The 23644-nt window shown below is 36.8% G+C and overlaps 1 protein-coding gene, 1 long non-coding RNA gene and 1 other non-coding gene across 5 annotated transcripts in view; 1 reads left to right on the top strand and 2 right to left on the bottom strand.

Moving 5' to 3' along the window:
- Positions 1-750: 750 nt before the first annotated feature.
- LOC121406394 lies at positions 751-857 on the bottom strand. The gene has a single exon (XR_005968791.1). It is a non-coding gene; the product is annotated as a U6 spliceosomal RNA (small nuclear RNA).
- LOC121406175 lies at positions 751-4935 on the bottom strand. The gene is made up of 2 exons (XR_005968760.1): positions 4716-4935; positions 751-1385 (listed from the first exon to the last, which is right to left on the bottom strand). It is a non-coding gene; the product is annotated as an uncharacterized LOC121406175 (long non-coding RNA).
- A 7884-nt stretch (positions 4936-12819) lies between these two features.
- Positions 12820-23644, top strand: part of LOC121405658 — a 65791-nt gene continuing 54966 nt past the window's right edge. The window contains exons 1-2 of one of the 3 annotated variants that reach the window (XM_041596554.1): positions 12820-13152; positions 22912-23105. In XM_041596554.1, coding sequence (XP_041452488.1) covers positions 23060-23105 — 46 coding nt within the window. In that variant the 5' untranslated portion in view covers positions 12820-13152; positions 22912-23059. Of the gene's footprint in view, positions 13166-22911; positions 23106-23644 lie in introns of all 3 variants that reach the window. The other 2 variants (XM_041596555.1, XM_041596556.1) reach the window with 2 other exon arrangements.

Below are 23644 nucleotides of genomic sequence, written 5' to 3'. Positions count from 1 at the left end.
TAATTAGCTTTAATTATTAGTATGATCTTCATCATACTAATAAAATATGAGGTGTTCAGGGCATCTTAACTAAATAGCAATAGATCAGACTCCAGGCATGGTTTCAACAGGAAAGGCAGAAAATATATATATGGTTCGTTAGGGGACGACATTAACATATACAGGCCCATGGATCCTAGGTTGGTCTACAACATGGACAAGTGTCTCTTTGATCCCTAAATGACACACACTACTTGATTTCATATAGGCCTATACAACATTAGTCTTTACACCCGACCTTTTCGTTGTTCAAAAGCATTTGGAGAGTTCTTGTGGGCTAAAAAATGTGAGTTTTCAACCATTTTCGTTCCGGATTTGGGGGAACTATGAAAATATGAATATATCAAATGCAAATTATGGAACGCTTTACAATCTTGTGTTCTATAAAGGATAACATTAGCCTTTAAACCAGACCTTTTCAATGCAAAAAAAACGCATTTGAATTTAAAGACGTTTTGTGGGCTAAAAATATTAGTTTTTAACCTTTTTTGGTCCGGATTTCGGGTAATTATCAAAATATGAATATTCATAATGCAAAATTATGGAACGCTGAAAGATCTTGCACATCATTAAAACTAAAATTAGCCTTTCTACCAGACCCTTACAATGCAAAAATAATTTAGAGACACTTTTCGGGCTAAAAATGTTAGTTTTTGACCGTTTTTGGTCCGGTTTTCGGGAAATTATGAAAATATAATTATTCTAAAATGCAAAAATATGGAACGCTTCACGATTTTGCGTGTCATCCTTGCGCAGGGGCCATGCTAATCTTCTCTGTATCGTTCCAATTTTATTAGATGTGTTGCCGAAGCGAACACGACTATGTCAGGAAACCTCTCTCAATTTAAGCTAAAGCACATGTACTTCAAACTCTACACAGTTAGCGCGCCAGCACCACGTATACCCGTAGAATAGCAACGCTCCGGCGGGATATAATAGGTACTATTGACTGACTGTTCATAATAACAACTGGAAGGTATAATAGATTTGTCACGTGACCAGAGCTCCCACCAATAGGAACCAAGCACAAGCCGTTATGCAAATCGATTATATGGAACCGAGCCACCGACACACACCGATGCTCATGCATGTGTGATCAAAGTCCACGGGAAGCTTTCATTTGTAATAATTCCAGAGAGAATAATAACAAGCAGACGTCTATGGCGCTCTTGTTAGCTTTATTGACTGCAACGTTGACAAAGTACAGACGGGAATTGATGTAATTGAAGTAGATCCATGGACATGTTTACTGGTACATGGTGCACCGTAGACATCTGTAATACTGAGGGTAATAATGATATTCCTTTACTCTCCGGTGATCTACTCCAAGTCACCCTAGTCCTAGTCTGAAAGAGATTAAGAAAAAAATATAATAATAATAATAATAATATAGGATATTTATATTGCGCACATATCCACCTTGTTAGGTGCTCAAGGCGCTCCTATATTACCCGGCTAAGCTAAAAAAAACATATATATAACATCAAATGAAAAGCTGCATGTATGGAAACGTATACTACTCCTGGCGTATTCAGGACAGAAAACTGAATATAACTGTATAGGAAAGAAGGCTATAGCAAACATCGACCTTTACCTATATGAGAGAAAGATATATATATCCAGAAAAGAGAGCGAACATATATATCAAGAAAATAGAGTGAATATAAAAGTTGGTGAATATGTAACATAATTAAAAGAGAGCGAACATAATATATTAAGAAAAAAGGAATATATATATATCAAGAAAAGAGAGCGAGCATATACATATATATACAGATATATCAAGAAAACAGAGCAAACATGTATATTAAGACAAGAGAACGAACATATAAAGAAAAGAGAGCGAATATATATATCAAGAAAATGGAGCGAACATATATTTTAAGAAAAGAGAGCGAATATACATATCAAGAAAAGAGAACGAACACTTATATATCAAGAAAAGAGAGCGAGCATATGCATATATATATACAGATATATTAAGAAAACAGAGCAAACATGTATATTAAGAAAAGAGAGCGAACATATAAAGAAAAGAGAGCGAATATAAATATCAAGAAAAAGGAGCGAACATATATTTTAAGAAAAGAGAGGGAACATAACAAGAAAAGAGAGCAAATATACATCAAGAAAAGAAAGCGATTAACATATATATCAAGAAAAGAGAACGAACATATACAGAAAAGAGAGTGAACATATATTGAGCACGAACATATAAAGAAAAAAGAGCGAACATAATGTATCAAGAAAAGAGAACGAACATTTATATATCAAGAAAAGAGAGCGAACATATACATGATATATATACAGATATATCAAGAAAACAGAGCAAACATGCATATCGAGAAAAGAGAACGAACATATAAAGAAAAGAGAGCGAATATACATATAACAAGAAAAGAGAGCAAATGTATACATCAAGAAAACAGAGAAAGCATATACATGTATCAAGAAAAGAGAGCAAACATACATATCAAGAAAAGAGAGTGATTAAAAGTTGGTGAAAATGTAATATATTTAAAAGAGAGCGAACATATATCTCAAAAGAAGAGAACGAACATATATATATAAATATATATATATATATATCAAGAAAAGAGAGCGAACATATATATCTAAAAAATGGAACGAACATATATTTTAAGACAAGAGAGCAAACATACATATATCAAGAAAAGAGAGCAAATATATATATCAAGAAAACAAAGCAAGCATATATCAAGAAAATACAGCGAACACATATATCAAGATAAGAGAGTGAATATAAAACTTGATGAAAATGTATATTGAAGAGAAAGAACATAATGAGAAAAGGGCAGCAGAAATGCCATAGTCAACGCTAAGAGAGGCGAGGGTAATAATATACAAAGACATATCACAAGAGTGAACATATACGAGATATAGAACAGCGAGGATCAAATACAGTGAAAAATTGTGAAAACTAAAGTGAAGAGATTAAACTACATAGAGAATGAACAAACATGTATAGAAAAAAAGGTTGATCATACAAATATTATCTCGGTTGCAGAGAGTGCAACGTACAAGCGAGTGGACAGACCGAGAAAAGAGAACTAACAAAGGGTGTAGATAAAAGGAGTAATGATGGCCATAATGTAGCCATAAAAGCGAGAATGGACACGCAGTGAACAAGAGTGGATTTTTGCACCAATACAGAGACAGGTCCACAAATATGATTATTAATTTATAATTTATTCAAGGAAAAAAAAGATTCGACATAACAAAGAAAGACGGATGACCAGACCGAGAAGAAAATAAACGCATAAAACACCTTGGTCTGCGACCAGTTGCAAATTTTTTTTCGGCCGCACGACAGACTGCAACAGGCATCAATCGTATCTAAAGCCCATTTCTCAATTGGTTGTGCGACTGCTCACAACCGCTGCGATTGTGTACAACATATATTGTGACCAAATGATCGCAAACGATCGCAAGAGCGACTCTGAAAACCCCTTAACCAAGGGGGGGGGGTAGTCAAATATAGTATTGTACACATGCGTGACCAAGCAATTTCCAAACACCCCCTAGACGAGTTTTTCTCTGTTTGCAAAAATAACCCTAAACAAGTTTTTCGCGGGCTTTATTCACACATTTTGGCCCCTTAACAAGCTGTCGCCAAAATATGACCTCGAGGAAAAAGGTAGGAGACAAAAACATAACCTAAACACGTTTGACTAGTCTTTACTCTTAATATGTTTGACCCCGTAATTGACCATTGACCAGTCTTTCAAAACCACCCTTTTTCTTGAAAATCAGTGTTTTTGATACCCTTAACGAGTCCAAACGCGAACCGCGTCCAAAACGATAAAAAAAACGCAGCTTTAAACGCCTTTTTTGGTCACGCGTGTGTACAGAAATACATATGACAGGGGGCCCGGGGGCCTCATAACACGGCATTGCGATCGGCTGTGGCACAGTCTCATCGTATACTGGCGGCATCCAGTAACATCAGTCATAATGGCTGATATCACTCTTGGGCCCTTTTTATCAATGTGGGGACGATGGCAGATTTGCGATTCGAACTCACAACCTTGCGATTATGAGTTCAATGCAATAGCCACTGGACCAGACGATCCGTGTTTCAGGACCTCAGCCGACTATAGGTGCGACTTCTTAATCGGGCGAATTCTCATATCATTTCGTGCAACGATGAACAGCACTTGCACGACAGGTCCTACGATCTGATACCGAACTGATCGCACGTACTTTAAATCGTGTTTGGATTTTGTACACGTTCAAAGTTCAGATGCAAATAGTCATGACCATCTTGGGTTCGTGCGATGAGCGATCGTCCACAGTGACTACGAGTACTCGCAAGACACAAAAGCGAACGATCGTGCAATACCGGGAAAAAAAATGTTGCCGGCGGTCGCAAACTGAATGTGGATCAGTTGTGACAGAAGCTTAACATCGTACTTTTCAGAGAGCTGGGGGGCATTGGGTTAAAAAAGAAAACGAGAAATGATGAGCAATGGTAGTGAAAAGAGGAATGAACATAATGATCAGCGAAAATGAAGAAACACAGACTAACGTACAAACACGAAAAGGAAAGGAAGTAGTGATCATTGTGAATGTAATAAGAGAATAAAATAGTGGCAATGAAGCATTGATTGAGTTGATATATTCAAAAGCAAGATAGCAAACCCACATCCACTTACCGACTTTAGGAAGTCTGCAGGCACATACCCCGAGTGAAACTTTGATCAACAAGTGGGTCTCCACGCAAAGACTAGCACATATAAGACTTGATGTTTCCATTTGAAAGGACCTTCAGTATACATGGTGTCATAGGCTCCACAGTCAGACTCCCAGGTCGAGCGAGGTGTTTGCAGCAGACGGGACTTAGGGCGTGCAAAGCCCCGGGGGCAGTAAAATGTATTACTGTACACATGCGTGGCCAAGTTACTTCCAAACACCCCCTAAACAAGTGTTCCGCGAGCTTCATTTACGCATTTTAGCCCCTAGGATGTCGCCAGAATATGACTCCTAAACAAGTTTTGTCTTCTTGCTAACCGTTTATTTAAATATAGACAAAATTATATCAATAGATATTGCATACCCCCGTGCAGTTAGGGTTAAAATACCACAATCGGGAAGAACCTGTACACTTTTCAGAAACGAGGAGGAAAAGGTTTGGGGAAAGAGCATACCCTAAATACGTTTGACCCTCCGATTGACCATTGACCGGTCTTTCAAAACAACCCTTACTTTTGAAATTCGGTGTTTTTGATACCCTTAACAAGTGCACGCGCGGCCCGCGTCCAAAACTGAAAAAAACCTCCTTTAAACACGTTTTTTCTTCTTCTTCTTCTTCTTCATGGTCACGGATGTGTACAGCAATATATTTGACTGCCCCCCCGCCCCCGGGTGCAAAGATGCCAATCCTGCGAAAAAAATCAATCGAAATGATCAAATCAATACTAATACTCTCTTGTTTGTAAATAGAAAAAGAAGTTCACATAAATTTCAAAGCAAGCAAAAGACTACTCGATTATGTGTGATTGTTCGTGCGGACTACAGACAACAACCACCATCGGATAATCAACTTGTGTCATTGTTCATGGCGGCTTAAGGCTTTACGCTAAGGGATTAGAGTTCCTATTAAACCGTCACAGTATACTACACTGCACAATGGAAAACATAATCAGCCTAATTACCTTCTGGGATGCAATAGAAAAAGCCGGGTGTGTTAAGATTGAAATACAGAAAACACTTTAATAAGAACTCACGTAGAATATTAAAAAAATGAACTGCAAAAACTCTGGTGTTGATTTAACACCAGCCCGGAATACACCAGAGAAGTGCTAAACAACACCAGTTTCGTTCTGGCGTAACACCATTAGTATTAAAACAGCATCGGTTTGATTCCCACCTTTTGTTGTTTCAATACTTCTCTGGTGTGGATAAAATTATATCTTTATTCTTGGTTCCAGATGAGACTTCCCTTTGAATGTTCGTTCATTAGAACCGGGAAGCTGGGAAGAAGAACTGTGTAAAGTTTTAAATGAAGGAAGTTTTAAAAGAAGGACAGCAAAGCACTTTGAAGCAAATTGCGAAAGGGAAAGGGGAGGAAATGAATTCATAGTAGTCTCTGCATGGTTCGGATCAGGTCCCTGGTTCGGCAGGGTAGCTGATCGCATATAGTCACACCTTGATCAGAATACAATGAACAACGAAGTTGAAACAAGCGAACAGCCAAGGCATCTTAATTGTGTCTCCACTATCAGTGCAGCGCCACATGGAAGTTTTCTGGAAGAATATTCTGCGAGACATAGTGACCTTCAGAACAATTTATCTGATATTTTACAAGGGAATATTGGAAGGTTGAGCTAGAGATAGTCTTAAAATCACCCCGATTATAAGAGTATTCGTAGAGTTGATTAAAACCTCAAATAAAACGATACTTCTCATTCACAGTTTTATAAAATAAGCAAAATGGGATAAGTTCCCCGATCGGATCATGCAGTCGTGAAGGTGTACAGTTGGGTAATTCATAAAGTTAAGAGCAACTTTAAGAACGGTAAATGGTATACTCATCGGCAATGTTTAAAGCGCGTAAGAAAGGTTCACCAGTCGTTCTCAACGTCGCTCTTAACTTACGAACAGCTTTATGAAGCGGCCCCCAGGTGCCTCTTGACATCTTCAATATTTCATGAATAATTACCGCAGAACCCTTCCTCGGCCCCTGGAGATGCGGAGATGGGGGGTCAACGAAATGTGCTATCAAGCCACAACATGCTCGATATGAAGACAATGGAGCCCCCCAAGTTCTAATTCCCACTTCAATATAAACACAACGAACTAAATTCTGTCATTTAGCAATCAACCATATGCGCATGGTTTTTGTCAACATCGAATATGACTAACATTTTTCCCTGCTGGCCTGTTAATACAGCTTAGATAAGAGGCCTTGGATATGCAACATTATTTTTGTGATAAGAAAGAACAGTTGAACTCGGAGCAATTGCTACAGTTTACAATGCCGCATGGATAGAAGTTGCTGTCTAAAGCTCTGAAAATGTTGACCGATGAGAAATGACGAAATTTGGAGAAGTGTGGTCAAAAGGGGTTCGGGCAATCTGATGCATATACGCCCTCCCGCAAAACCATGATAGCATTATGCATCAGAAAGAAAGAATAAACAAAAAAATCAAGTTTTATTTCTTGCACTCCATTCCACTTCAAGACTAGTACTACCAACGTGAAACAGTTAGGCCTACTTAACCTCCACAATTTCGCTCAGGCCTATTTTCTGATTATCTTTACTTCAAATCCACCACCATGACCACCTCAAAATGCGACTTCCCCATATTCAAACCAGCCTACACCTTTGTCAATTACTTCAATCAATAGAGACTTACATATGTCTATTTCTTCGGAATATATTTCGTAATTATCTTTTCATGGCTAAATGCAAAATATGCATGTGATACATCTCCCTGTTTTATCCCTAGGCTAAACATCACCCATCACGGTGTTAGAGTGAGAGAAACTTACCACCAGTAAATTGATCATTCACCAACTATCAGCGGATCGTTGATACTTCGCGTCGCCAGGGCAGTCCGTGTAGATACGAGAGAAGGGCGCGATCAAACATCTCTATTGGTGCGATGACCTTGCTGTAGTAGACAGGGCAGTTGTTCGTCGAATCTGCTGGGAACTCTGTTCCAGCTGATTGATACTTGCAAAAGCTTTAGTAGTTAAGGATGGAATACATCGGAAAGTCGAACATTCGCTCAGCTGCAAAAGAAAACGCTTGCAACCATATCTAATTTCTCGTTTCAGAAAGTTGAGCCCTGCAGCACATAGTCACAGGTTCAGGAGCAAGCGCGGGCAGACGTCAAGAACTATCAACCAGTCACCCACGTGCTTCTGTTTTGATTTTTGTTATGTAAATAGAAGATCAATCGTTTAAAACCAGTAAGAACAAGCAAACCAACATATGAAACAAATTGGAGAAAATAACGAAAGTTCCAATATAGGCCTACATGTTTACAAAAGATACACAAAAAGTAGAAAATGTGAAATGTTGACTGCAAACAAATTCTATTAGACTTGTAGGAATCTGATATTCAAAAGAAGAAAAATGAAAACCGGGAAAAATATGAAAAGTAGAAGAGCTCTGTTATGCAAAGATAATTATGGGGAAAATGCAATTAATAAAATTGGACAAGGTATAACCAGCGGGCATTATTTTACTGTTCTTAGTATTTCTTCAATAAATCTGTCTCCAACTTGTTTTTCTGCGAGATGCTTATTAGAAGAAACTCGAAACCTACTGAGCAAAGTGAACTAGCTTGTCATTTTTGCTTTCAAAAGTCTAGTAAAGGATTTCGTTAACACTTGTTGATAATTTTGGGAAAATATTCAGTAAAATATGTTACTTTTCAAAATGTCTGAGAGCAATTGTCCCTCTTGCGCTGCGTACGGTCACGCCACGCGTGTGCCCCTTTGAATAATTAACAAAAAAGAAGGTACTTTTCTTGTCTAAAGATAATATAATCGACTATGTTACTAAAAATGAGAAATTTATCTGCACAGTCAATGCAAAAGTGAAACATACATTTTATAAACCCTCTCATTTTCCCTTTCTAGCAATAAAGAATATTATTCCTTGCTTATTGCGTTTCCCCAGGGGCGGCGATTCTAGGGACGTGGGGAGTAGGGGGGACATAATGCTCCACAATTAAGTCGTTAAACCTGCTGTGTTGATTATTCTGAATTATATACAACTCTGTATTTTCCTTTTACTCTGTATTTTTGTAGTGTTTAAAAACAATAGGTATAAAACATTATTTACTTTATTATGGTTTTGTAGGTTGAAGAAAACGTGAAAATATTCCCTCACGAAAAACACTTTTCTATCGCTTGAAAAGAAAGTAAACATATGATTATGTATTCACGGAGAAATGATGGACATTTTTGAAAAAAATACACTTTTAATTGAAATTAACCAAAAGTGTATACGAAATTCTTTAATTAAACCTTAGGAAGTACAAAAGTGCCCCACGTCAACCTCAGTCACTTTGTAGCTCCCTCTCTTTCGAATTTCCTTTAAAATCTTTATTCCATTGTGGGGTGGGGGCGGCAAGTGACCCCCTGCATGCCCCCGCTTCCAGAACCCTTGTACCCAATGATAATGATCCACTTTTTCAAACCCCTCACCTACCCCCCCCCCCTCCCCAAAATTGTTTTGCCACCCCAAAGTTTATTTGTGTGTGTCGAGGGGGGGGGGGGGGCTGATGCCCCCTCTTCAGCCCCCGCTTCCAACGCTTTTAAAATCAATGACAATGATCCCCCTTTTTTCAGCCCGAATACCCCATCTCACCCCACCCACGTAAATCCGATATTACACAACTGACAATTTCTTTTTGCATAAACATTGATTTTCTTCCATTTTTCACAAATTTCTATTAAAAAATGTTAGCATAAATAAAGTCAGTTTGTCATGAAGAATTTAATTATGGATAAATTAAGTTTATAGAAGAAGGCGTAAGACTGTACAGGTAAAGTCTTGTGGCGGGATACGCCTCTATTATACAGAACAACAGACAATAGAAAGAAAAGACGAAGGGCTAGAAAAGGGGCAGAGAGAAGGAGAGAAAAGGCTAGGGGGATGATGGTTTCGAGAAAATCAATCCCACACGACAAAGAATTGAAAGGGCGCCATCTCCTGTTTATCACGGAATCTTCGATGAACAGGTGGGTCGTTGATCCGCCTGGATAATGTGTTGGACATTCTTTTCCCTTCTTTTTTTAAAAGCTAGTTTTATGGAAACTTCCAAAAGAATAAAATAAATATAGATAAACAAATAAATTAATAAATTATCATATGATGATAATATTATTAATGAGAACATTAATAAAAAAAGAATTATAAAAAAAAATAATAATAAAACAAAATAATAATAAATTAAAAATAAAAGTATAACGAAAATACGTTATAATCATTAAGAAATGACATCTCTTCAGAAGAATTTTGTTCAGGCTTGTAATATACTTGCAGAGCATTAGTATTCTTCAAAGGAATTAGCGGGTGTTGATTTATTTTATTATTATTAGCATTATTATCTCTCTTTTTAAGGGGCCTATGTATACTAGGCCCTATACTATTTTGACCACAATTATTATTATGCATGATTTTTTAAAATATATAAAAAAAAAAATCTTTGGAAAAGAAGGGGCAGAAATCGGGGAGAGCGCTAACTAAAGGGGGCAGGCAGCAACCGCATGTGATTTTTCACTAAGGAGGGGAGGGGAAGAAAAGAAAATAATGAAGATGTAAATTTTATAGGACTGGTCGTGTATCTATATGCTGCACTACAGACTCTCTCCACTAAAAATAAGATGATATTGGTTGAATTTATAATTTTAGCATACCCGATTTCAAGGGGTACTGCCCGCCTGTGTTAGAAGGGGAGAACAAACTGGGGGAATAATGGCTTCGAGAAACGCAATCCCATACGACAAAAATATTGAAAGGGCGCCATCTCTTGATTATAATTAATATTAATTTCATTCAATATGAATCGTGGAATCTTCAATTCAATTTTATTTTCATTCTTCAAATTAATACAAATAAGTACAAGATAGATTGATTCAATTTAAATAATAGCATGAACAAAATTCAATATTGAATGAAAGATGATATACATATTCGAAGGTGATTTAAATATAAATTAACATACATGTCAAGTTTAAATCAATATAATCAATATCATTAAATATAATTAAATCAATGCAATTATATGTCATATGAACAGGTGGGTCATTGATCTGCCTGTATAATGTATTGGACTTTGGACATTCTGTTCCCTTTTTTTTCAGCTCGTTTTACGGAAGCCACCTCCACCAAAAAGGGGGAAATAGAAAATCAATTGCATTTAATAAATCAATAAGATAAATGCAAAATAAAATAAGTAAATAATTATATAAGTAGATAAGTAAATAGATAAATAAATGAATAGATAAATAAAAGCATAAATAAACAAATAAATAAATACGTTACAATGATAATAATTAAATAAGGATCCTTCTTCAGAACAATTTTCTTCAGGCTTGTAATAAGATTAGTCTGTAGCACATAAATATTATTTATACAAACAATGCATGATTCCAGCGGGTCCCATTGTTATTCTCCCTTACCCCCGGAAATTTTCAAAACCCATTTCTTTATTGTACATTATCACAGACTTGAACCAAAGTGTGCACCACATCCTAGCATTCCAATTGCCCTCTCTGTATGCCTTTCTCTTCTATAAAGGCCTATTGCTTCCATCAAGGCGTCGCCATTTCCCCCAATGGGACGATATTCGTAGTGCAGCATAAAAATAGACGACCAGTCCTTCTTTCCTACAATATGCATGTTCATTATTCTTTCATTTGCCCCCTCCCCACCCCAGTGAAAAATCACATGCGGTCGCTGCCAAGCGACCGCATGTGACCGTACTACAGTCCTCTGGCTAGCACTGTTCCTGGTTTTTTCCCCTTCTCTACAAAAAATAAAAAAGAAATACAACAATCATGCATATATATAGTAATTATGGTCACACTAGAGAAAGTGTGGACACGTACTGAAAATAGCCCCCTAAAAAAAGATGAGTAGGGGTATACTGTAACCCCCCCCACCAAAAAAAAATAATCCATAACCCCACATCCCCCTTCCTCTCACTCCCAATATTGTTGCCACCAATCTTTGGCTAAAAAGTCAACAATGAAATACGAGATCAGTTTTTATATTACACAGATTATATATAAAGAAAGAGAACTCCCATTTCTTCTGCAAACAACAGCCAAAGGGAAGTTCTCCTAAAAGAAACTGAGGTGATTTTTAAATTTATAACTTTTAGCTTACTTACAAGACTTCTAGGGGTGGTGCCCCCTGTATAACACACGCACAGCACCTCCAGGCAAATCGGAGGGGGGGGGGGCGTCGCTTCAGTACCCCCGCTTACCATGCAGGGCCATGTCTTTGTACATATTGTTTTTCTTTTTAAATTATTGTGTAAACCGCTACTGAACTATCGTTGTCAGTAATATAATGATATTTATTATTGTCATTTGCAAAAGGGTGACTTAATATTTATGTTTCTTTATTTATTTGTTTTTAATTATTGTTGGGATCCAATACATAACATATACATTGATAGATTGCTTTTTTCAGGCCCTCTGTCCGTTACATCGCCCTATACAGGCTTCACTTTATCATATTAAGCCCCGTATAGTATGATACTAGTTTTTGTTTATTTAATCTATATACAATCCACATTACACTCTTATGCTCTGTGTTATATCATTCATTTATATTATATATTTTATTTACACTGTATTCAATATAGGCTGAATATTATGTTCACATTTATTATGTTTGTATATCTTTTGTAAAAATGTTTCTATGTTTGTACTCTCATACCCCAAGAGGGGGTCAATGGAGTCAATAAATCCTATCTATCTATCTATCTATCCATCCATCCATCCATCCATCCATCCACCTACTATCTATTTATCTATCTATCTATCTATCCATCCATCCATCCATCCATCCATCCACCTACTATCTATCTATCTATCTATAATGTTTTCATATATTATGCTTGAGGTAGGTTCTCATTATTATTTATTCACCTTTGTCATTTTCGATAATTTAGAATAAAAATGTTTCAATATATCATATTACTTATTAGGCCTGTAGAATAGCTACCTGACTTGACTTTTGTCGATGGTGGCAGCAAACAAAATATTCTTCGGAGTTTGTTTGTGTACCATTTCTACCGGTACCCACTAAACTAGCAAAACCAAAAGAAGTGTTACCAAATCTCTGTATTGAGCCAGTCCACCGCCCACGCCTAGTTTGTACGCATGCCTCATAAACCCCAAGCCCGTACACACGGCGTGCAGATCGGCTCGGCTACCGATGCTTAGCTGGTTACTCCGCGGGAGGGTCGCGTGCGATTGTGGAAGATTTCGTGGAATTATCACTTTTTTGGCCAGTGGCAGCATTTTGTTTGATCAGGATCCGTTCAATGAGGATATCTTCCAACACGAGGAGTGCTGTTGCATCACTTGAGAAGTTTCGTTGGATATTTTTTTTCTTCTGTAACACTACAGTGTAAGTTTGATAAGTTTTCAATTTCATTCACTGACATCAAATTGTCAAACATCCAATTCCAATCGAAACAAATGTTGACTTCCGGTTATTACTAGTTGAATAGCCCAAAATGGATGAATATTTTGAAACCTAAGAAGTCTTGTGCATGTAAGCATCTTTGAAATGTAAGTTTGGCAAGACCAGTGTTCAAAATATGGTTTCTGGTCCTTCTTCGCATGCATACGTGCAATAAAAATTTTGGCGACTTGATGAATATGTGAATATAAATAATTTGCCTGTGGCTTGGCATACTATACTACATGAAACATGTGTCTTGTGTGTGAAAAGTTGGACCAAAAAAAAGGCAGGGGGGGGGGGTGGTTCTTTGTTTAACTAGAGACCAAAACGGGGGGGGGGGGGGGGGAGGCAGTCAAATATTATCATTGCTACAGTTCTTGCATGACCCCAAAAACATGTTATCTGATTTTATTGCTACAGTTCATGCATGATCCAAAAAACATGTTTAAAAGGTGTTTTTTTTTCAGTTTTGGGCGCAGGCCACGTGTGCACTCGTTAATAATGGTATAAAAACACTGAATTAGAAAAATTGTACGTTTGAAAGACTGGCCAATGGTCGATTTCGGGGTCAAACGTAGCCTGGGTACATCAGAGCTACCAAGTCTCACACATTATGCGTGAGACTCGAGCATTTTGGACTCTTGTTCATCCCCTCAAATCTTTGTCTCACGCAGCTATCACAGCCTATCCCCATATATAGTACACAATTGTGCTCCTGGCCATATCGCTGTGACTACATGGGTCATTTTTTATGCTCAAAATATGTAACTGTCTCAACTCTCAAATACTATGAACACGAAATTGTCCATTTGACCCTATCATACTTGAGCAGTGAGCTAAACACTAACAGGTGGCCTTATTTACCCCATTCTTCCCTAAATCTCTACTTTTTTTAATAGAAAAATGGGTCTTTAAAGTGATTTCACATTCACTTTGAAAGACTTCTACTTGGAATTATTACTCATTGCGGCCGCTTGAGTATTGGAGCCTCCAAGTAGTACGATGTAGGCCAACATCAATCGTTGCCATTGATTTTGTGCAGTGGTCAGTTATGTGCTTTTATGGCATGATTAATTGCGATGAGATGGATCTAGTTGACTATCCTTGGCTTGTATAGATTTCCATTACTCGAATGACCCTCAATACTAATTAAGAGTGCACACACAGATCTACACCGTGGTATCCAATAAGGCCTACTGGTTGCCATTACGAGCTACACTGTACGTATTAATAATATTATTTTGGACTTCATGAACACTATGTATATTACTGTGAACAAATATATTATTTATTAAATGTCACAAGTGTCTGTGATTTTGTGTTTAAAGGTCAAGTCTACCCAAGAAAACTGTTGATTTGATTAAATAGAGAAAAATCAAACTAGCATACTGCTGAAAATTTCATCAAATTCGGATGTAAAATAAGAAAGTTATGCCAAAAGTTTCGCTTATTTTTCACAAAACAGTGATATGCACAACTCAGTGACATGCAAATGAGTCAGTCAATGATGTCCATCACTCACTATTTCTTTAGTTTTTTATTGTTTGAATTATACAATATTTCATTTTTTTTACATCTATTTGACAAGGACCAACTTGACTGAACCATATAGTACATGTACATGTATAACATTACAATGATAATTCCACGTGTTTAGGGAGGAATTAATCGTTGTTTCACTTGACAATGAGGAGGAACTTAGAATATTTCACATTTCATATAATAAAATACAAAAGAAATAGTGAGTGGATGACATCATCAGTCTGCTCATAATTTGCATACCAACCAATAAGTGAATTTAAAGTGATTGGTTAACGTTGGTTTGACCTTTAAAAAATCTGAGCTAGAAGGTCACACTTGTCACCTGTGTCTGTGATACATGTATGTTACAAAAATGAAGCCCAGAAAATATTGAGTTCGAAAATCATGCTCACTTCAAAAATTGTAATATAAAGTGACCGGAAACACAATCTTAATTTCATCCCATGTACACTTATGTGTACTATTTAGGCGTCTATAAGACACCTATTTACATAATCTGGGTTTGCCTTGTAGTTTTAGCTTTTCATTCTCAATAATAGTTGTTTTCAGGGTTTATTCTAATAAATAATGCAGGGTTTATTCTAATAAATGCACTTGTACACATGTTTCATCTTGGTTTGAGAATTTTTTAAATCGGCTGCTCACAAAGTTAAACAATACCTTTAACTATTTTGTGAAATTAAGTGAAATTTTAAAACATTTGTCATAACTTTCTTATTTTACATTTCTGATTTTGATGAAATTTTCAATGTTATGCATGTTGGATTTTTCTTTTTTTAATTCAAATCAACTTTTTGTTGTGGTGGACTTGTCCTTTAACGTCAAACCATGAGGCACAGCTCAATTTTGTTTTTTTCTTTTTTTTCAGAGGCTTAAGATTACGGAATGTATTTTTTGTAAATGCTTCCTAATATTTGAACCAGGATTTGTAAACACACCTCTTTTTATAGATCCATACATGTGATAATGTGTATTTGAATTGTGAAAGTGGGTCAGTATTTAGTACATGTATCTATTATGATACATGATGCTATGATGCTATTGAACTTTCTTTGTGTCACGGGATGAAAATTTGAGATTATCAAAATGAACATTTTGGTATGAAAGTTAGTTTGCCTTCTCATGCTGTTCGCATTCAATAATTACTTGAAATATGTGTTTTTAATATTAAGGGATGGTCCAGGCTAGAATAAATTAGAGTAAAACTCACAGAGCAAAATGCTAAAAATTTGATCATAATCGGATAACAAAGAATTTTAAAGATTTGCATTGTTCCGGTAAACAGTTTTGTAGGCATGTCTTTATGAATATTGATTTAATAGGTGGGCTGATGTCATATCCCCACAGTGGGGATACGACATCTCATACATGTACACTGTACAGTAATTTACAAAAGACCAAATGGGGACCCCACTTGGTCTTTTGTAACTTATATGAAATTAGGTTTAGGGCAAGTCCAAGAATTTGCGCGTGTTACGTATGGGACATTTCAGAGGCTTTAATGACCTGAAAAATAGTGTCAATTGACTTTGATTAGATTTAATACCCTCATGGTGGTAGACATCTAAGAGAAGAATAATCATGCAAAAAATGGTGACATTTGACCTCGACCTTGACCTTTTAGAGAGAAAAGATGGGCTGTTACGTATGGGATGCAGAAAAAAGACAACTTTTGAAACATTTTTTTCAAGTTGAGAATTCTCTGAAAGTAGTTCATTTGACAACTTGTAACTTAGTGTGATAGAAGTCACAATACTCTAGTATATCTAAGGCAAGTTTCATGTCATAAGCCAAATCCCTCTAATTACAGACTCTAATTAAACAAATTAATGACATGTTACGTATGGGACAGTTACGTATGGGACATTTTGTCCCCATAGAGAACGTACACAATTTTCCCCATAATTAAAAAAATTGAAATAATTTAAAATATGGAAATAACAAGAGTTTCTTCCTTTTAAAATGTTCTATTGAGACATATTTGATATGACTGAAGAGGAAATTAGTCATTTCAATATTTTTTTCTTGTTTTTCATGGTTTCATGAATTTCTTATGTATTTCTATTGTTTTTCATTTTTTCATATTTTTCCATTTTCACAATTTTTTTACTTCAATTGTTTTCATTAATCAGTATTCATAACAAATCAGTCTTTAAAAACTAAAGAAAAGGTAAATAATCACTTTTTAGAGCACTCTTGAAATTTGTTTTTCTCCATTCACTTTGTACACAAATCTCCCCATTGACATTGTGTGTAAATGTCCCATACGTAACATGTTGTCCCATACGTAACAATTTTTTAATTAACTTTTAATTAAAAAGTAAACTCTATTTTTGAAACTTTTTTGGGTATAACATTTTCATACTTGATAAATTAGAACTTCCCAGAGAAGCAACAATACAAGTATTGTATTAGGAGAAATAACTTAAAAAACATCCTCAAAATGTTACGTATGGGACATTCCATCCTTGGACAAGACCTAATTTGCATAATTAATTAGATGACACCACTTTTTTTCCCCAAAAGTAATAAGATGTTAGGGGGTCCATGTCCCACCTATGACTAAATCTCACAAGTTGTCTTTTTATTTTCTATGAGTTTTTATAATTGTCCCATACGTAACACCCATTTTACCAATTATGCAAATTAGGTGCCCCAAATTAGCATAAATATGCATATTATCAAATTTTTCTCAATGAAATTTTAAAATTCAACATTTGGGCTTTCTTACCCCACCAAAGATAACTTCTTAAATTAAAGATGAAATTTTGCCTTCTAGGGTGACCTTTTCTTGGACTTGCCCTTTATTAGAACATTTTCTACCAAGAACTAAAAACTGATTTTGAATTAGTCATTTATTGCTGCAACTTATTTTATCTTAATGGAGACTAATCATTGTATGAAAAAAATGAAGCATTTATGATTTCATATAAGAAAAAGGAAAGTGGGGATGTGACATCATCAGCCCACCTACATGTCATGACAAAGTGTTTTCACAAAATATTGATAACTTTTAAAATTCATTAACTTCATCATTTGTTATCAGATTTTGATGAAATTCTCAGCATTTTGCTGTGTGAATTTTACTCTACAATAATTTAGATATTTTCAGCCCAGACCATCCCTTTAATTTTAGTTGTTAGTTTATAAATAGGTCCAACTGACATTTCGAGTGTGAAAGGGGGAAAATGTGAAAGTCTGTTTAAATAAGGAAATAGAGGATAGAGCAAGATGGTTCATGAATAAGCAGGATTGGGATGTTGCTAAAATTTAGGCTGTCATATTTTACTGCCATTATTCGGAGGTTGAATAGGTGTTACTAATTTCACCTCTATAAGATTTATTCCAGGCTCCTTGTTCGGATCGCTGGCATTCTTCAGTTTACATCTTTATTTTACTGTACATCAATTGAGAGAGCTAGCCTACATGTAGTCTGATGTTATTTACATCAAATGACTAGGCCCTATTAATACTACAAATGAACTTCAATATATGTGCATGGGTTCTGAAATGCAAAACGTGTGCTTTTTTCTGACTGTATTTGTTTAGTAAACAATACCTTGATAATTTAATTATAGTTTGCTTTTACGTTAAGGGCGTGTTCAGTGGAATCAAGATTCAGAAAGAATCACATAATGCACACACAAAATATTTGTGTGTGTGTGTGTGTGTGGAAGTCAAGTGTGTTCAATCACAATGACTTTACTCTCTTTTAAAGCCCACCCAACATACAGTACATGTATGTGACCCGCCAAGTGCTCCAAAACTAAGAATAAGTCAACCAAAATGAACATTGAGATTTTCATTGAGCTTGAAAATTAATTTCCTAAGCTTTAAAATGATATAAAATGTGGAGCTTTGTGGCCCAGTGGATAAGTCTTCTGACTTCGAAACAGAGGGTCGTGGGTTCGAATCCCAGCCATGGCGTAATTTCCTTCAGCAAGAAATTTATCCACATTGTGCTGCACTCGACCCAGGTGAGGTGAATGGGTACCCGGCAGGATTTATTCCTTGAATGCATGAGCGCTGGGAGGCAGCTCGAGCTAAAGCCGGTGTAATAATAGTAATAACAACATGCCTCGGAACAGAATATTTCTAGATAGATGGCACTATATAAATGCCTATTATTTTTGTATAGATTGACCAACAATAACAACCACTTGTATGGAAGTTGGGGAAATTCTGCAAGAGGAAGGAGAAATCAAGGTTTGAAGTTTGGGTTCACTCATGCATGAGGTATGCATACTGTGAAATTTCAGTGAAACTTTCAAAAACAATAGTGTCCAAGAAACTCTTTTTACGTACATGTATCTTTTCTTATAATTCAATTTTATGACTTCCAATTTTCACTGTGTGAAGAAGAAGAATCATTCTTTTTAGATGAGTTATTTTTTTTAATTTCGGGGATCGGAGATCAAATTACTATTTTGGCTATTTACCTGGCAACTTATCAGTGGTTTTGGGGTGCTAGGTCACAACTTTGTACATTTCAGGTCAGAGTTTGACCAGGAATTAACTCAGTTTGGCGTGTACAGGTGTACATGATATTTAAACTGGCAGAAGAAGGCCTACATGTACATACACTGTACATGTATTCTAGGGTATACATGTAGATCCTATAGACCTTTCTTTGAATTTGGAAGCAAACATGAAAACCTTCTGCTTAAAGTTACATGTATTTCCTCTTCTTCATGTATTTCTTATATTTCTCTACATGTATTAAACTCAGCTTTATAAGCCAGTACAACAGCAGTACACATTAGAGGAGGTACACGTGCACAGGTGAATAGTTGTTTGAATTTGGATTTTCAGTACCGGTACACAAATATGCGTGGTACATCGACCAAGGAAATAGTATACAAAATACACCTCTGCATTTTTCTTTTTCTTGTCTGGGAATGTTTGTTTAGGGGTATGGTTGGATTATATTATTGTCTTGGATAGCAGACCCTTTTGCTAATTGACTCTTTAAGACTATGTACACAGGTCTGTATGTTCTTTTAAAGGGAAGATTTGTCATAACTTTGTTATTTCATTTTCCAATTTCTTTTCAAATCCTATTATTTTCAGCTTGGAGTACCACTTCAAGAGGAAGTGCCACAGGGAACAATTTTCCTGGTATCTCATCTCAATTTGTTCTTCAGTTTCTTAAAAGATTGCTGCACAAGAATTCTTTCGTAAAACTTTAGCAGAATTTTGCATAGTACTGTATAAAACTCAGTTGAAAGCTTTTGTCTTATGATGAAAAATGATTATAAACCGAAGTTGGTATTAAAGCAAAATCATTGCCTGTGAGGCATGATAGCTCAGTCGGCAGAGTGGGGCAGGCGCGTACGCAAGGGGGGGGTTTCGGGGGTTCAAACCCCCCCCCCTTTTCGTTTCCTTTTTTTTTTTTTTTTTTTTTTTTTTTGCTTGTCTCCCCAGAGGTCGGTCTGGTCAAGGAGTTATCGGGCAAGCGCCTGATAACTCCTTGGTCTGGTTACGGACAGTTCCCCTACCCAATAATGTATATGACAGCAATAATGAACAGAATCTCATGTTTCCGACGAAAAACACAGAAAAAATTTCCGCTCGCTTCGCTCGCTCCATTTTATTATATCTTTTATTTCCGCATGTCGCCGACATGATCACGGTATCGCCATTAACAAGGCCATACATGATTATCATGATATATACTTATGAATACAAGTGAACCAAGACAAAGACATACGTTTTCTTACAAAATATGTTTTACCAATATGAAAACCAAAATGACGGAAAACGCTAAAATGTCGGTTAGCTCGCTCCGCTCGCTCGTAATAATTTATGAAATTCCATAAGTATCTAGTCTCCTGTTCAAGGCCGTATTATGAGTGTTACGAATAGAAGGACATGTAGCATCGACTAATACTTGATTTACTAACAAACTATTGACAAGAAATGTATGTTTTGACGGGAAAACGCGAAAATTTCGGCTCGCTCACTCCGCTCGTTCGTAATCATTTATGAAATTTCTTAAGTTTCTAGTCTCTTGATCAAGACCATATCATGAGACTTACGAGCAGAAGGACATGTATCATCAACTTATATGTAATCATTACCAACAAGCTATTGAGAAGAATTGTACGTTTTGACGGAAAAACGCAAACATTTCGGCTCGCTTGCTCCGCTCGCTCGTAATTATTCATGACATTTCTCAAGTTTCTAGTGTTCTGATCAAGGCCATATCCAGGCGCGTAGCCAGGGGGGGGGGCGGTCGCCCCCCAAAAAAAGGGAAAAAAGGAGAGGAGAAAAGGAAAAGGGAAGGAAGGAAAGGGAAGAAAGGTAGCTTTGTGTTTTTTCTATTTATTCTTTATTTTTTTCTCAAAAGAGAAACTCCTTCACTCTTCTTGCTTTAAATTCATATATGAATTTTGCTTCCGCGCGGTTAAATGACAATATTGAAGTTCTCCATTGTTCCCCCACCTTTTCTCTAACCCTGTTTTTCCACCTCAGCTATGTGCTTCTTGCCAGTTAAAGTTAAAATTGTATACATTAGGGCATGAATTTGAGTAAGGTTAGGCCGAAGTAATCTTTTTTTTTCAATTGATCGCGCAACTTCTGGTCTGGTCGGCTCCGAGCGGGTAAAATCTTTATATCAGTTTCTGCCGTCACCTCCATAAAGTCAGCTTCTCCCTCTTTTCAGCTCATTACTATAAACAACCATAATTTGGGGGCAAACAGGTTCCTAATTTAAAAAGAGGAAGGTATGGAATTCGTGTCGTATTAAATAAAAAAGTACAATATTTTTTTATCAAATTGTATTAAACTTCATGTCATTTCCCTGTATACATTCATCTCCTGTCCTGTTTTGCGCCCTCAGTTTGAAATTTTGAATGACACTTAAATTTCTTTATATTCAAAATGAAGCGCTTCAGGATAAGTCAAAAAAATTAATCATCCTTTATTACTTTATGCGCACTATTTTCCTTGTAATGAAGTTCAATAATCTTAGAAAATCAATTGAATTAGAGACGATTGGGTATTAGAGATATCTACATTTGATGAAACGTCCGCCCTTTGAAATTTCAGAGTTTCATTGCTCATCGCGGGGAGGAATATCTTCCTCTACCAATCTTCTCCTCTGTTTTGCGAGTTAAAAATATGCACTGATGCTTAATTGTTTGTAATCAAATCTGATCTTTCCAAAGAAAGTTTCAATATATCTTTGAGAATACCCTTTTCACGGGACCCTTTTTATGGCAAGAAAAATTGATAAATCACTTTAGCTTCCGTGCTTCGCGCGGAGTTATTATCATTTTAATTTCCTCCATTGTATACCTCTTTTGTGCGTTTACAATCACTTTTGAAAACAAGGTTCAAAATCGCAATATAGTCAACCGAATTGGAGGTACTAGAGACAAGAGAAACGGCTCCTTTTCATTTTAATTTATGAAACACTAAAAGCTTCGCGCTTCGCGCGGGAGGGGGAAACTCCCCCTCCCTGCACCCACCCCCTAGGGAGCGCGCTTTGTAAGTGTTGGCACGCTTCGCGTGCATTTACCGCCCCCTCCAAAATGAAATCCTGGCTACGCGGTTGGCCATATCATGAGTGCTACGATCCGAAGGACATGTAGCATCGACTATGATTCCAACAAACTATTGACAAAAAGGTTATGTTTTCAACGCAAAAACGAGAACATTTCTGCTCGCTCGCGGGTCATGACCGCACTGTTACATACCCATCCCCACTTAAATGTTATTGTCTTATTTGCAGCGCTGAAAAAAAAAAATCATCACCTCCCCCCCGCTCATCACTTTTTAGAGACTGGGCGGGAGATTTAAAAAAAAATCAGCTCGAAACCCCCCCCTTTCAAAAATCCTGCGTACGCGCCTGGAGTGGGGGATTCATATTCCAGTGACCCGGGGTTCGATTCCCACTTTGTGCGCTAGTGCCCTTTGGTAAGGCATTAATCCTCATTACCAGGTCCTTCGGAGAGGACCTTAAGCTGTCAGTGCTCTGGTTGCTTGCTTTAATACAAGCATTCATGCTTTCTTTAATAGCAATCAGGTAAACATTCCCCGTCAGTCAATCAATCAATCCATCCATCCATCACTCAATCAAACTGTGCTGTTAAATTAAAACTTTTTAAATGTTCTTTGTTTCTTTTTCAATCTCCTTTATTCAGATATATATGTATCATCTGCAATGAAGCCTTTGGCTAGACTCATGTGATATGTACCCTTGATGAGGACTGCGTGATGAATAAGGATTAGGCACTTATCAATTATTAGAGAGCATTGGAGACTTGGAGGGTGTGAAGACGCTCAGGCAGGATGTATGTACCAGAGGGTGGCGGGGTGGAAGGAGGCGATCGAGAAGGTAAGAGCTGAACTTGGCCCAAAGATTCTGTTATGATCTCTCTCGTATCTGCTCTGTGATCACTCCCTTTCTCTCTTTTAGCTTTCACCGGAAAGGAAAGATGTACATGTACATGTAGGGTAGGGTATCGTCCACACCCTTTCCCACTGCATTGTAAAAACACTGCCGTTGATTTAACACCAGACCGGAATCTATATATGTCCACACCAGAGAAGTACTGAAACAACACCAATTTGTAATCACACCGATGAGCACTGTTTTAATACTAATTGGTGTTGCATAAACACCTACATGTTTCTGGTGATACGCCAAAAGGAAAATGGTGTTGTTTATGTTTCTGGTGATACGCCAAAAGGAAAATGGTGTTGTTTAACATTTCTCTGGTGTGGACATATGTAGATTCCAGGCTGGTGTTCAATCGACACCGGAGTTTTTGCAGTGTGTTCCTTTTACTTTTTAACCCCATATTACCCATTTAGCCTCACCTTTCCCTTTAAAGGGATGCTCTGGGCTGCAAAGATTTATATCTAGCTAAATTA

The sequence above is a fragment of the Lytechinus variegatus genome, chromosome 19 (assembly GCF_018143015.1).
Source record: "Lytechinus variegatus isolate NC3 chromosome 19, Lvar_3.0, whole genome shotgun sequence".
In the NCBI taxonomy this organism is placed as follows: domain Eukaryota; kingdom Metazoa; phylum Echinodermata; class Echinoidea; order Temnopleuroida; family Toxopneustidae; genus Lytechinus; species Lytechinus variegatus.
The sequence above is the reverse complement of the archived record's forward strand: the minus strand, read 5'-3'. Positions and strand labels throughout refer to the sequence as shown.